This window comes from Dysidea avara, chromosome 13 (assembly GCF_963678975.1).
Source record: "Dysidea avara chromosome 13, odDysAvar1.4, whole genome shotgun sequence".
Lineage (NCBI taxonomy): Eukaryota > Metazoa > Porifera > Demospongiae > Dictyoceratida > Dysideidae > Dysidea > Dysidea avara.
This window is the reverse complement of record NC_089284.1, coordinates 12,277,803-12,290,080: the sequence shown is the minus strand read 5'-3', so window position 1 is coordinate 12,290,080 and position 12,278 is coordinate 12,277,803. Positions and strand designations below refer to the sequence as shown.

The window sequence follows — 12,278 nt, the reverse complement described above, 5'->3', positions numbered from 1 at the left end:
AATGCTGCGCGTTAGTTAGGTCAATTCGAGCTACAGGATTATTAATATTTGTAAAGATCTTTGAAAACCTTCAATGGCAAGTAGACAGTTAGACTCGTTGCTAGACGATACTGCTCATGAATTAAGAGACCTATCCCTTTCCATCAAATATACAGGGAGTCTTGCGGGAAAATCAGTTGGAGAAGATTTAGGACACGGGGCTTATGGTCGAGTGTACAGTGTTGAATACGAAGGATTATTGTGTGCTGCTAAGGAGGTGCACTCGTTATTATTGGAAGTAGCGACCACACAAAACCAACAGGTCATGAAGGATCGTTTTCTTGAGGAATGCCAGCATTGCAACATCCTAAGGCATCCCAAAATTGTTCGCTTTTTGGGTATATTTTACCCACCAAATAATTCCTTTGGTATTCCCTCGATGGTTATGGAGATGATGAATGAAAGCTTGTGTGAATACATAGAAAATCTTGAGAGAAACCTTCCTAACAACACTTCTCAGGAATTGGTAACAAAAGGCTCCATATTACTTGACGTTGCTGAAGGGTTATGTTACCTGCATTCCCAAAACCCTGCCGTAATTCACCGTGACCTCTCACCAAAAAACATTCTGTTGAAGCGAGGCAAAACTGGGAAAGTATTGGTGGCGAAAATTGCTGACCTGGGTGTTGCTAGGATTATACAAGTTGACAGTAAAAATACCCAAAACAAACTTACCAAAGCTCCTGGAACTATGCACTTCATGCCCCCTGAGAGTCTTAAAGACAATCCAAAATATGACACTTCACTAGACGTGTTCTCTTATGGTGCAATCATGCTGTTTATAAGCAGCCATGAATGGCCTGCACCCACAGAACTAGTGGAGTGTGATCCAGACACTGATGAACTTAAGGCGTACAGTGAAGTTCAGCGTCGTCAGAAATACCTGGATAGTATGCCAGAAGAGACACATAGTTTAAGGCCATTGGTAAAGTCCTGTCTTAGTAACAAACCAGCATCACGACCAACAATGGAAGTGGTATCTCAAACAATTAAGGTACAGTATTTTTTATGTGAGTGTTTAGATTGCTAAACAATACTGAATGTTGAGCTAGTGTTGTATCAATATTCATATTTTCACATTTACCGATACTGAATATTTGCCCATTCCTATAACCAATAAGCCGATATTATAACCAATATTCTTCAGAACAGGGGAGGAGGAGTAGAAAATCACTTAAAGTTTGTGTGTACATTACATTTGTAATGATAATGTAATTAATTGTGTGGGCAGCCAGTCTACAAGGCCTGCTACAACTTTGTTACTAACCGTTTTCATAGAATAGGAAGCCTAGTAGTTATAAAAAAGCTAAGCCAACTTCTCACGCAGTGTTTTTAGTGGGATTCCAGACCCTTTGCGAAGGGTGATTAACTTGCAAATATACCAGTGAACATTTAATCCCTATACTAGTGAACATTTAATACAGAAAATTAACTCCTTGGTATGGTTTCCTTACACGAAGAAGACATCCGTGTAATTGAAGATAAAAGGTAAAGCAAATATCAAACCACTATTCATCTCATTGACGTTGGCTTTCTGCTCAGGTGAATCTTTAGGGAAAAATATGACGTAACACAAAGCAGAGTTCACAAGACTACAGGGACTCTATTATATGCTCAAAGTAGTGTTGCACCGATAATCGGTTGAATAATCGGTATCAGCCGATATTAGCAAATTTTGCAATTATCGGTATTGGTTATGAAGCAGAAATAATTAACCAAAACCCACAATCAATCGAGACGGTAATAAACATATGACAGGAAAGAAAGTGGTGAACACATAGCAGTCAGTGGTAAACATTTATTTGTTGTAACTGTTTTGTTTAGGCTTGTTGTAACTGTTTTATACCTGTTTAGCAAAAAGTTGGTTGCAAGGCTATAGCAGGCTGTGTATATTTATCAGCTACCCCCACACAATTGGTAAAGGTGACCTCCCTTGTTTCCTTACCTTTTTTTATGATCCCTAATCGAACAAAGAACAGTATTAGAAGTGCCTCTGCAATCAATCCAGTCACCATGGAAAATACAGACAATTCCCGTTTACAAATGGGAAGCCATCCATCGCGCTACTGCGAATCAACACCTTGCAAAAAAAATGGGACACAAAAGAGGGCAAAGGTAAGTCCATGATGCATACATTTTATGTACTATGGTATGCTAAAAGGCACACCTCGGGATGAAGCGACGTCGAACAGTGAAAAGATTAAGCCTGTAGCCTTAGCCATTATCAAGTTACAACTTGTCTGAAGGCATCAGGCAGGCAGTTGGTCAGTCAGTCAAAAATTCTGTTGAATAAGTTTAAAAAAAAGTTTTGTAGCTACCTGTCGTAAGCATTTAGGATCATACTGAAGGTACTTTTGGCCTTGGTTATACCTAACAAATACTGCCAAGGCACCAGGATGGTGATTTGTTGTGCTATACTGCATGTTATTACTTGCTCATTTTGTTTTGTGCTCACCAACTTAGTGTGTGAGGTTCCTGCTGAAAACTTTAGGAATCTAAATTTCAGAGAGGGGTTTCCCGAAACCCTTGGAAACTCTGCCCCTGATACAGTACTATATGATAAGGTGTGGCATGACATTTTAAGGGAATTTCATTCAGTTCAATTAACTGCATGAAACTTTTGTATACACTTGTAGGAGTCACCTCCACTGATGCCAGCACTACAAAGTTGTAACTACAAGCTTATCTGGGAAACCCTAGCACCTCTGCCGTCTCCAATGTATGATGCATCAGTTGCCCTACATGATGGTATAATCTACGTAATGGCTGGCAGTGCTCAAGAGGAGGAAACTCTGAAACAAGTGTACTGTTATAACACCGATGCTAATCACTGGACCCAGCTTCCTCCTCCTACTCACTGTGTGGGTAGACTGGTAGTGATTAATAAACAATTGACCATTGTTGGTGGAGCGGATAGTGTTACTAAAAAGGTTACCAACAAAGTGTCTACATTTATTGATAACAGTTGGAATGAACACTACTATCCTAAAATGCTCAAGGCTCGCTACAAACCAGGTGTAGCTGTGCATGCGGAGTACATCATTGTGTTGGGAGGAAGAGATAGTTCCAATATTTTTGATGACATTGAGTTGCTAAATTGTACAAATCATTCTCAGTGGATACAAACTGGAGTACTCTTACCAATAAAGATGTGGGACATTTTCCCTATCATTTCAAAGGACACATTATTCATTGTTGGCTACACTGACCCATGTGGGTTAAGGCGTTCTATAGCATACCAGATACCAGTTGGTGCTATGATGACCTCAACAGCAAGTTCACCTCCTATTGTTGACCAGTGGACTGACCTGCCCACTGCTCCTTTTAGTGACACTGCATTACTTTCAGATTCACACCCACCTATAATCATGGGTGGTAGTTGTGAAGGTGTCCCTAGAGCTGATGTAGCTATGTTAGATGTTTCTATGATGAAATGGGTTACAGTTGCTTTGCTGTCCAGCCCCAGACAATGTGTTGCTGTGGTATCCATCAATACTGATGCTATTATTGTCCTTGGAGGTTGTAGTGGTGGAAAAGATGCTACCGAAGCTAAGCGCTATTCTTTGACTACAGTAGAGAGTGGAAAAGTTAAACCCACACAAAGCAGTTATATAAACAACAGTCGGTGTATTATACAGTAAATTATACTTGTAGCAAGAGTTCACAATATATTCTTGCTTGTTTATAGAGTGCACTATTTTTGATAATTATTTTGACAACATATTTTGTTTGTTACAACTCACCCAACGGTATACTGCATTATATTATAAATGTATATTTTAATACTTTGATAAAAGTACTGTATACTATATACTCCTTGGAGACATGAACATGGATGAGTCTTATAATGGAATATTATATGCATTTGTATATTCTGCCTATTAAGGTTGATACTTTATATCTCAAAATTATGCCAGTGTAATAATATTATATAGGCTGATACCTACATATCTAATAAATAGTGACTGCCCAGCCATTTGTGCTAATGTTATAGCAAGAGAATTAATGTTGATGGAGCTGGTACATGCAAGCATTGAATAATTTCCCAGTCCAAAAAATTGTGCATGTGTTTCTGGATTGTAGTTTTATGCTGATAGTTACTTGTATAATTATATCTAGATGTGAGTTAGAGATCTGGTACAAGTATATTAATGGTTTCCCAGTCATTCTATGTAAGTGATTAAATAGATTTGAATTATTTCAAATAAATTGTTTCACAATGTTTTGCTATTCTGCTTGATTGATTTGAAAGCAGAAAAAAACTATTTACAGTGTATATACACTATAATACAGCAAGTAACCATCTAACTATAATATTGCAGTTTATTGATAATTATGTACAATGCTAAGCTATGAAAGGTAAAGGTCATCAGATTTACTAAAGTTTAATGACAATTGAAAATTTTTCTGCATATTCACACTTGTAGCCAAAACATCAATCCCGTCAGTCTTGCTAAAGTCAACGGTCAATTTGATTTCCCTACATTCTCCAGAGTTCTCCTTTGGAAGATTTTTGATTGTACATTTTCCCAGTTCATATAACCTTGGATCATCTATGTACATGACAAACTCTTCTTTAGTTGCATAAAATAAAACGTCGCAATAGTCTTGTGTTTCTGATGCAGGACGAAATGTATGCGTGGCTATGTGCCCAGCCCGTACATCCTCGTTTACCACAATGAGTGGATAAAATACATCCTTACAATATTCTTGTCCATTGTGCACCTCTTTATTGCTTTCTTTGTGTATTTCTTTATCAAAGGGTTGGCTGGTTTTTACTCCTACAGTGTAGGGCATTTTTCGTGCATAAATTATTTTTTCATTTTTTCCATAGCTAACTGCACCTTGCAAAACTGAGAGCCATGGATCAGGGCCTTTGATCACTCTCATGGGAGGAGGAAAATGTGTTTCAACTGTTGTAGACAAAAGCTCACATGTAGCAAATCCACCCACCAAAATAATGTTTTGAATTTTACTACGTTTAGGGGAACGTTGTAAAGTTTCTCCAATTTTTTCACAGATACCTCCTATGACAGAAGTAAACAGTGTACGCAAGGTGGGATATGGTATTATCAGGTCTCCTTCATCTGGATCCCAAATAAATTCATGGGTATCGTCATAACTTTCTGCCAAGTCTTCCATACTTCTTGAAGATTTTTCCTCAACGAATGTATATATTCTCTTTGGAACACCAATTGTTCTGTCCGTTTTATCAGTCGACGTTGTCTTAGAATTTTCAAAATTATTCATTAGTGTGGTCCAGTCACTTGGATATTTTTGCTTGATATCATCTGCATCTTCTTCTGAGAGCTGGCACATTTTCAGAAATGCTGCTTCAAATTTGTCATTAACAGCAAATCCTCCCAGCGGCCCACCATGTACACATGCAAGTTCTTTGATTTTAATTTCTCCGTTGGGATATTTAGTCAACTTGTGAACAGCTATATCCACTGTTCCACCTCCACAATCTGCTATGAGGTAGTAGCTTTTTTCTGACCCTATACCAGGGGCTTGAGGTATTAAGGAAAACTCTTTTTCACAGTGTATCGCAGCTGCTTCTGGTTCCAATGCAAATATTAATGAATCACGTCGAGTATCAGATGCCAAACCAGCCTATAAGTATGAATTAAACACACCATATGTGTACATGTTGAGCTATTAATTTATATTTATCAACACACACAATAGTGTGTCATGTAGCCAAGTAAAGCTGGTACTGGCATGTAACAGACAAGTGTACATGTGTTCTATACAGGAACCAAATAAACTTTCACACATCTGTAACTTGATAGCACATGAAACTAACTTTTTTTGCTACGAAAACTCTCTTGAGATCTGACTCAGATCTCCTATTCCAAATTTGAGCTGAATCTACCCAGAAAGCATTAATAAATAAAATAAATAAATAAATAGATATGGATTGTCTTTGTATTTCCTTCTTTAAATCTTCGCCTTTTCTTTTTGTACACTAAAAATCTTAACTTGCATGTACTTTGGTCGATTTTTACATGTACTTTAAATTTGGAGAGCAGTAAGAGCATACAATGCATTTACAGTCTAATTTTCAGATAAAGAAAAAGAAAGTTATGCACAATCTTGAAAAATCAAAATTGTAAATTTTCTTGTCATGCCTACAGGGTAAAACTGCTTGAAAATCAGTCTATATATGGAGTAGCCATGCTTTGGAGTTTTAACAAGAAACCAAAAATATGCACAATCTATTTTCTTGAATAAAAACAATTGTCACTCCTACCAAAAAATCAACAACAAAAAAAATTATTAACAACAATGTCTTCAAAAAATTTCTAACTGCTGTTATACATGTTGGACTAACTCTCACTTGATACAGCTATCTGTAGTGGCAGTAAATTCTATTGCCTTCTTGGGGTGGAAATCAGTCAAAATTCCTGCAAACCATGAGATTACTAGCTGTAATTCTCAGATATTTTATCAGAATACTGTAGTTTAACCTTCCTCTATGAGCAAACTTTCACCTAAAAGTATTGCTAGTTTGATTGGTGGGGCAGGTTTTGTGTCCCTGCATCATTTGGTGAGGTCTGTCACTGTATTGTTTAGACAGGGCATCAGAGTCATTGTCATCAGGACTCAACTACACAGGTGTTTAGCCAGTCTTTCAGACTCACGTAATTGGGTATGGCTATGTACAGAGATACAACCATCATAATCACAATTTCAATGATAGTAACTTTCATATTACAATAGCAATAGTATCACGATATTACTATCACTTATCAAAGACACTCAATCTCACATATACGACGCATGAATAATCCAATCACGGCATCACAAGTCTAAAACTTCATTGACAAAATTGCTATAGTGTTACAGTATCTTTGTTTCCATGCTGCCCTGGTCTTTCATAGTTACTCAACTGTAACACTATCACGTTTGCTTCTGTCATCCATGTTTTGCATAATTTATCCCGATAGCACAATTGCGTGCTATCATTATCACAATAGTTAATTACTCACTACCATGATAATCGATTAATCGCCACTATATTGCTCAGCTTTATGGCTATGGTTACTAATAGCTAGCACTATCACCCAAAATTGTATCAACCTATGTAAGGGTAGGTAAAGTTGTGGTGTGCAAACACTGTTAAAAACACTGGACAAGGTTTCAATAGAATGAAAATCACTTGAGCCTGAACTATCTGGCTAAACGCCTTCTAGTTTATTTTGATGACAATAAGCTATACTTTATGGATCTTACAGTTGTTTTGTGTTAAGAATTCTGTTCTAGGTAATTGTGAGAACAAGTAGTGAGTCTGGTGACAGAAGTGGGTAATTTTGCACACACATTATACCCAACATTGGTCTGGCCACACTAGTCTACCAGATCGTTATAATTAGCAAGCTTCAAATTTAACCATATACAATGTGTAACTTCTTTGTTGATGGGTGATGATTACTATCATTTTAAAAAATGAAAGCAGGTTTTGTAGCTCAAAATCCTGTCTAAATGATGTGGTGACAAGAAACCTGGCTAATCGTTTTTCGACTACCAATAGTTTTAGTTAGGTTTGCTGACTTTGCTCACAGAGGAAGATTCAACTCCAGTATTATGGTAAAGGATCAATGCTTGTGAGAGGTGCAGTTTGTTATCTCATGACCACCACTGCAGCTGTATTCAGTACAACATGTAACAGCAGTTAGCAATATAATTTTTGTGCACTGGGTCTGGGAAAACTGGTCTTATCGCCCATGACAGCAGATTTGAATTTTCACAAAGAACACAAAGCTACATGAATATACTATCAAATTTCATAATCAAAATTGAGTGGTCTGCTTTTGCTGGCTGCTTTTCCCAAGCACAGTGGTGATCCGTATGAGCGGTCTGGGCCCTAATGGAGCTTTGGCCAGCCTGGGGATGGCTGTGTGTGGCTGTAAAGCTCTGTGGTGTTGAATACTGTAAATGTCCTTTCATTTTAGCCAGTTTTGAGACTTGAATGGCCCATATTTTGGCCTAATTCATTCCTCCTACTCCTTCCTCTTTAATTTTTAGCCCCCGCCTCCCACCCCTTTTGGAGCTCACCCAGTACAGTCAACATCGAGTTAAAAACTATCTAAAATGGCAGAAAATTTAAATGTTAACTACTTCTACTGTGGATTCTCTTGAAGGTAAGAAATTGATGTGAAACGTGTAAAAATTTGATACACGTAGCTTCAACCATTGACAAGCTACAACACACTGATTACTTAAAACCAACACTTTTAAATAGGCGATAAGACTGGGTCACATTGTGAAGATGATTTTTTAAATTGATAACTCTACTTAAGGAATAAAATGAAAATCAGTATGTAGATAAATCACTGTAGAAGAGCATTTCAGTGGTTTAGAAGAAATCAGATTAAAAACCATATAATGCAAAAACCATCTAATTGTAATCAGTGTGTGATCAACATACTCTAATTAGCAATTTCAGACCACCTTAAATTTACACAGTTAGTAAAACTGTATGAGACTGAATTAGAGATTAAATGTCCCCTAGTATATCTTCAGGTGTAGGCAATCTCCCTTGTTTCACTACTTTTTATTTTTTTGATCCCTAATCAAACCTAAAATTCCTAATTTTTCCTTCTACTAGATACCGTTTGAGCAGAAATTTTGGCGAGCTGAATATTTGGTAATTCGTCGATAAATTGCATTTGGCGAATGTATTATGTGTAAATGTGCGTGTCAGCAAGCCTTTCAGTGACATGGAATTCCAGCTGGAGTTACACGTGGTGAAAAAGTGTGTATGTGGCTACCGGCTGTGGTATAAAATCAGGCGAAAGAAAACTGAAGATCGGAGTCGATAATTTTGAGGACCACTCACCTTTCCAGGAAGAGGGAGCACGATCTTGTGTGGAATATTATGCCCAATCACGTTCCTTCCTTTCTCAGTGATGGCTACTGCATATGGATTGCCTGAATAAATTTTCATCCTTCATTTCACAAGTTGGATTGCAATTACTTATAAGCACACATACACTCATGTTTGAGTTCTGTGCATTACAAATGAATAAAGAGTTGCGACATGTACAAAATTAAATGGCTAACCCTCCCATAGAGGCCGAACAGACGGAGCCATTGAAAAGAAATCTAAACTTGCCACACAAACCACCAGCCAAGAAGAAACTGACAATAGCAAAAGTGGACACAGCTTCGATTTTCAGCAGGTCTATTGCCTATTATAATTATTATTATTACACAAACAGCGAAATTTTAATTTGGCAATTTTGTAACCATTCGCCAAATTTAATTCCACGCCAAAATTCTGCTTATACGGTATGTGCTCCCATGCATTGCCTATGTGATTACCAGAAGAGTTACATAACTGTTGCCCCCTCACATATGGACTTTAAAAAATGTCATGTAACCAGATTTGTGAAAACCCAACATTATTGTGTATTTTTGAATTCTTTATTGTTAGCTAAATATATTATAATCTACTTAGCCAAGTGTATACTCTAGTAAAATTTCAGCTTCATATGCTGACAACTTTTGGAGTTACAGCCCTACAAAGTCACAACAACAGAGAAGATCAATTTGTACACCAAGAATGGCAGAATTTTGGGAAAATGTTCCTTGCACATTAGAAGTTTTGAGATAAATGGTTTTCAAGTCAGCATAACTTGCCGAGGATAGCAAGCATGCATGCATATGAAATTTACACAAGATATGCATCAATCTTTTACCACTTCCAGTATTTGTAGCTGCTTGTAGAGTTTCCCACCAACTAAGATATAAAATTTGAGTAGTTGCATCACAAGTGTTCACAAGGGGGTGGAGGGTGGGGGTAGTGGGGTGCGCAAGAGATAGACTTCAAAATGGAGGCAGACCATGATTGAAATCCAGACATGAGATTACAGGGCTGTGCTGGCTTCTTAGTGGCTGATATGCAGTAAATTCAGTAGAAAAATTGTTTGGCCAACATTATCAGGCCATCCACCAGCAAACCACTGATTCTTGCCAGTCCAGGTCCTTCACAAAGCCTGAAACCGCCATTTGAGCTCTCCACACCACCCATAAAAGACATCTGTTAAAACCAGCCTCGAGTAGTTTGAGTAGTACTGAGGGTCAAAACTAGTAGTATGATAGTGTAGCTTGATTTTTTCTGGTGCGCGATTTGAAACGATTTTGTAAAGTCTGGTCACATATAGGGAAAATAAATTACAGGCACTTACTAAAGCAGTTTAACTTATGAACACAATGATACACTGTATATGGAATTGAAACTTGTACCACTGTGTTTGTCATGAATAGAAGAATCCATTGCTAGGTAAGTTTTCCCCTGTATCACTATTCTTCACTACATACAAAGACAAAATCACCAAAGAAAGATCAATTGCATACCATCTCTTCGACTTGATGTGCCCATAACTTTGGTATACTGCAATGAAACAAAAGATTTGTGAATTCTTCTTATGTAGGCAAATATATGATGGTATCCAGGCTTGTTTTTTCACAAAGAACAAAATATTTTGAAAATTTACAGATTTTAAAATAATACACAAGTATTTTACTCATTGTCATACAGTGAAGCCTGTGTATTAAGGACATCTTGGGACAAACCAAAAGTGTCCTGATTATCAAGGTGTCCTGATTTTGTAAGTCAGTTTACATGCTAAGGGGATACTTTAGGACCATTACCAAGTGTCCAGGTTACGCAGTTACCCTCATTTTTCAAGTGTCCTGATTAACAAGTTCCACTGCAAATGCTTTATATTTAGGCTATGTTGGGTGTTTGCAGATCTGGTCACATATCTCAAACCTATCCTTTGGCGGCGGCGGCAGCAGCAAGAGGTAATATTATACCTTTCCACTACAAGCAAAGAGGAACACAAAGAAAGCCAAAGGTGGGTTCATGTGGCCATGTGGATGCCTTATACTTCCTGTGGTGTGCCAATAGGCAGCCAGTCTGGTAATCTGAACATCCCCAAGTTTGGTGATTAGTTAAGCCCAGTTGCTGCTGGTGTTTTCTTACTCCAGTTTACCCAGCTGTTTAATGGGTCAACTGGGGAAATTAGCCCACTCAGTATCATAAATGGACATCTTATATTACCTATTCCATATATCACAAAACAGATGAAAATTCAGTCGGGACTTTGAGTGCCCACACTTTCACCTGTGAGACATGTTGCAGCTTCCTGCGGGATACTAGTACTGCTCCTTAGCCTGCACTGGCTCACAACACCTGAGTAGCATACAGGTGTCCCAGTGCTAGTTCACCTTGTAGGTGTGACTCTATGTGTGTGTGCATGTATGTGTGTGTGCATATATGTGTGTGTGTATGCATGTATGTGTGTGTGTGTACACGTGCGTATGTGTGTGCATCTAGTGTGTGTGTGTTTGTGTGTGTGTGTGTGCACATGCACACGCACACACACACAATGCACACAAACACACACACAAACACAATGCACACAAAATTTAATTGCAGGAAACTAGGTTCATAATCCAGTAGGGCACACATATCAGTTCAACATAGCTAATCCTAGCAGGTTCACCTTACCATTACAGCTGCACTTTTCATTATTTGCTTAGCGGCTAAGCTCCATATTGCTGGTACAGTAATGATCCACATAATTCGTGAAATACTAGGCAGCTTCATGCTTGGGTTTTGCTGGAGTGATGTATACTCTGTAAAAAATTCATCTTTAAAGTACGTTAGCAACTTTGAGATGACTTCAACAGCTGGTAACTCCTTTCCATTCTTCGCTTTCACAGTGAATGATGTATACAAATTCTGTAGCACAGATAAAATTGATTATTTATTAAAGGTGCAAGCAACAAATAGCAGTCAATAACATACACAATAAATACAAGTACTGTGTGTATGTGGTGAAATTTAAACAAAAACAGCCAAAAAAGGGTGTGGCCCCCTTACGTACTGTATAGAATAAGAGGAATACAGTTAAACCACTTGCATGTAATATAAGATTGTACATAAACCGTATTTATCCAAACAGAAGTTTGAACGCTTACTTCCTATAAGCAGTTATTCAGCCATGAGTATAATATTATATTTATTTTGTGTGCACCAGTGATATTTAGTGGCAAAATTTTTTTGACATAATGAGTGAGTAATAGCAATGAGCAAAATGCTGGCATAATTGGTGTAATTTTTGTGAAGTGACAAATATTGCACAAAAGATCGAGATACTCTAATAGAACAGTCACAGGTGATAAAATATCAACAATACATAGCTAATTGTTACGGGAAGAGCAAG

At 37.7% G+C, this 12,278-nt stretch overlaps 2 protein-coding genes across 4 annotated transcripts in view; one reads left to right on the top strand and one right to left on the bottom strand.

Annotated features, from left to right (window-relative positions):
- The first annotated feature begins 2 nt into the window (after window positions 1-2).
- On the top strand, window positions 3-3,878 carry LOC136242312 (uncharacterized). Its single transcript, XM_066033718.1, has 2 exons — window positions 3-1,033; window positions 2,676-3,878. The coding sequence occupies exons 1-2, from the start codon at window positions 74-76 to the stop codon at window positions 3,678-3,680; spliced, it is 1,965 nt and encodes a 654-aa protein (XP_065889790.1). The 5' UTR covers window positions 3-73; the 3' UTR covers window positions 3,681-3,878.
- Window positions 3,879-4,216: 338 nt separating this feature from the next.
- The window catches only part of LOC136243550 (heat shock 70 kDa protein 12B-like), a 13,591-nt gene continuing 5,529 nt past the window's right edge, over window positions 4,217-12,278 (bottom strand). Inside the window, exons 3-5 of one of the 3 annotated variants that reach the window (XM_066035063.1) lie at window positions 11,561-11,794; window positions 4,884-5,652; window positions 4,217-4,820 (exon numbers count right to left, since the gene is read on the bottom strand). In XM_066035063.1, the coding sequence (XP_065891135.1) occupies window positions 4,390-4,820; window positions 4,884-5,652; window positions 11,561-11,794 (1,434 nt within the window). In that variant the 3' untranslated portion in view covers window positions 4,217-4,389. Of the gene's footprint in view, window positions 5,653-11,560; window positions 11,795-12,278 lie in introns of all 3 variants that reach the window. The other 2 variants (XM_066035062.1, XM_066035064.1) reach the window with 2 other exon arrangements.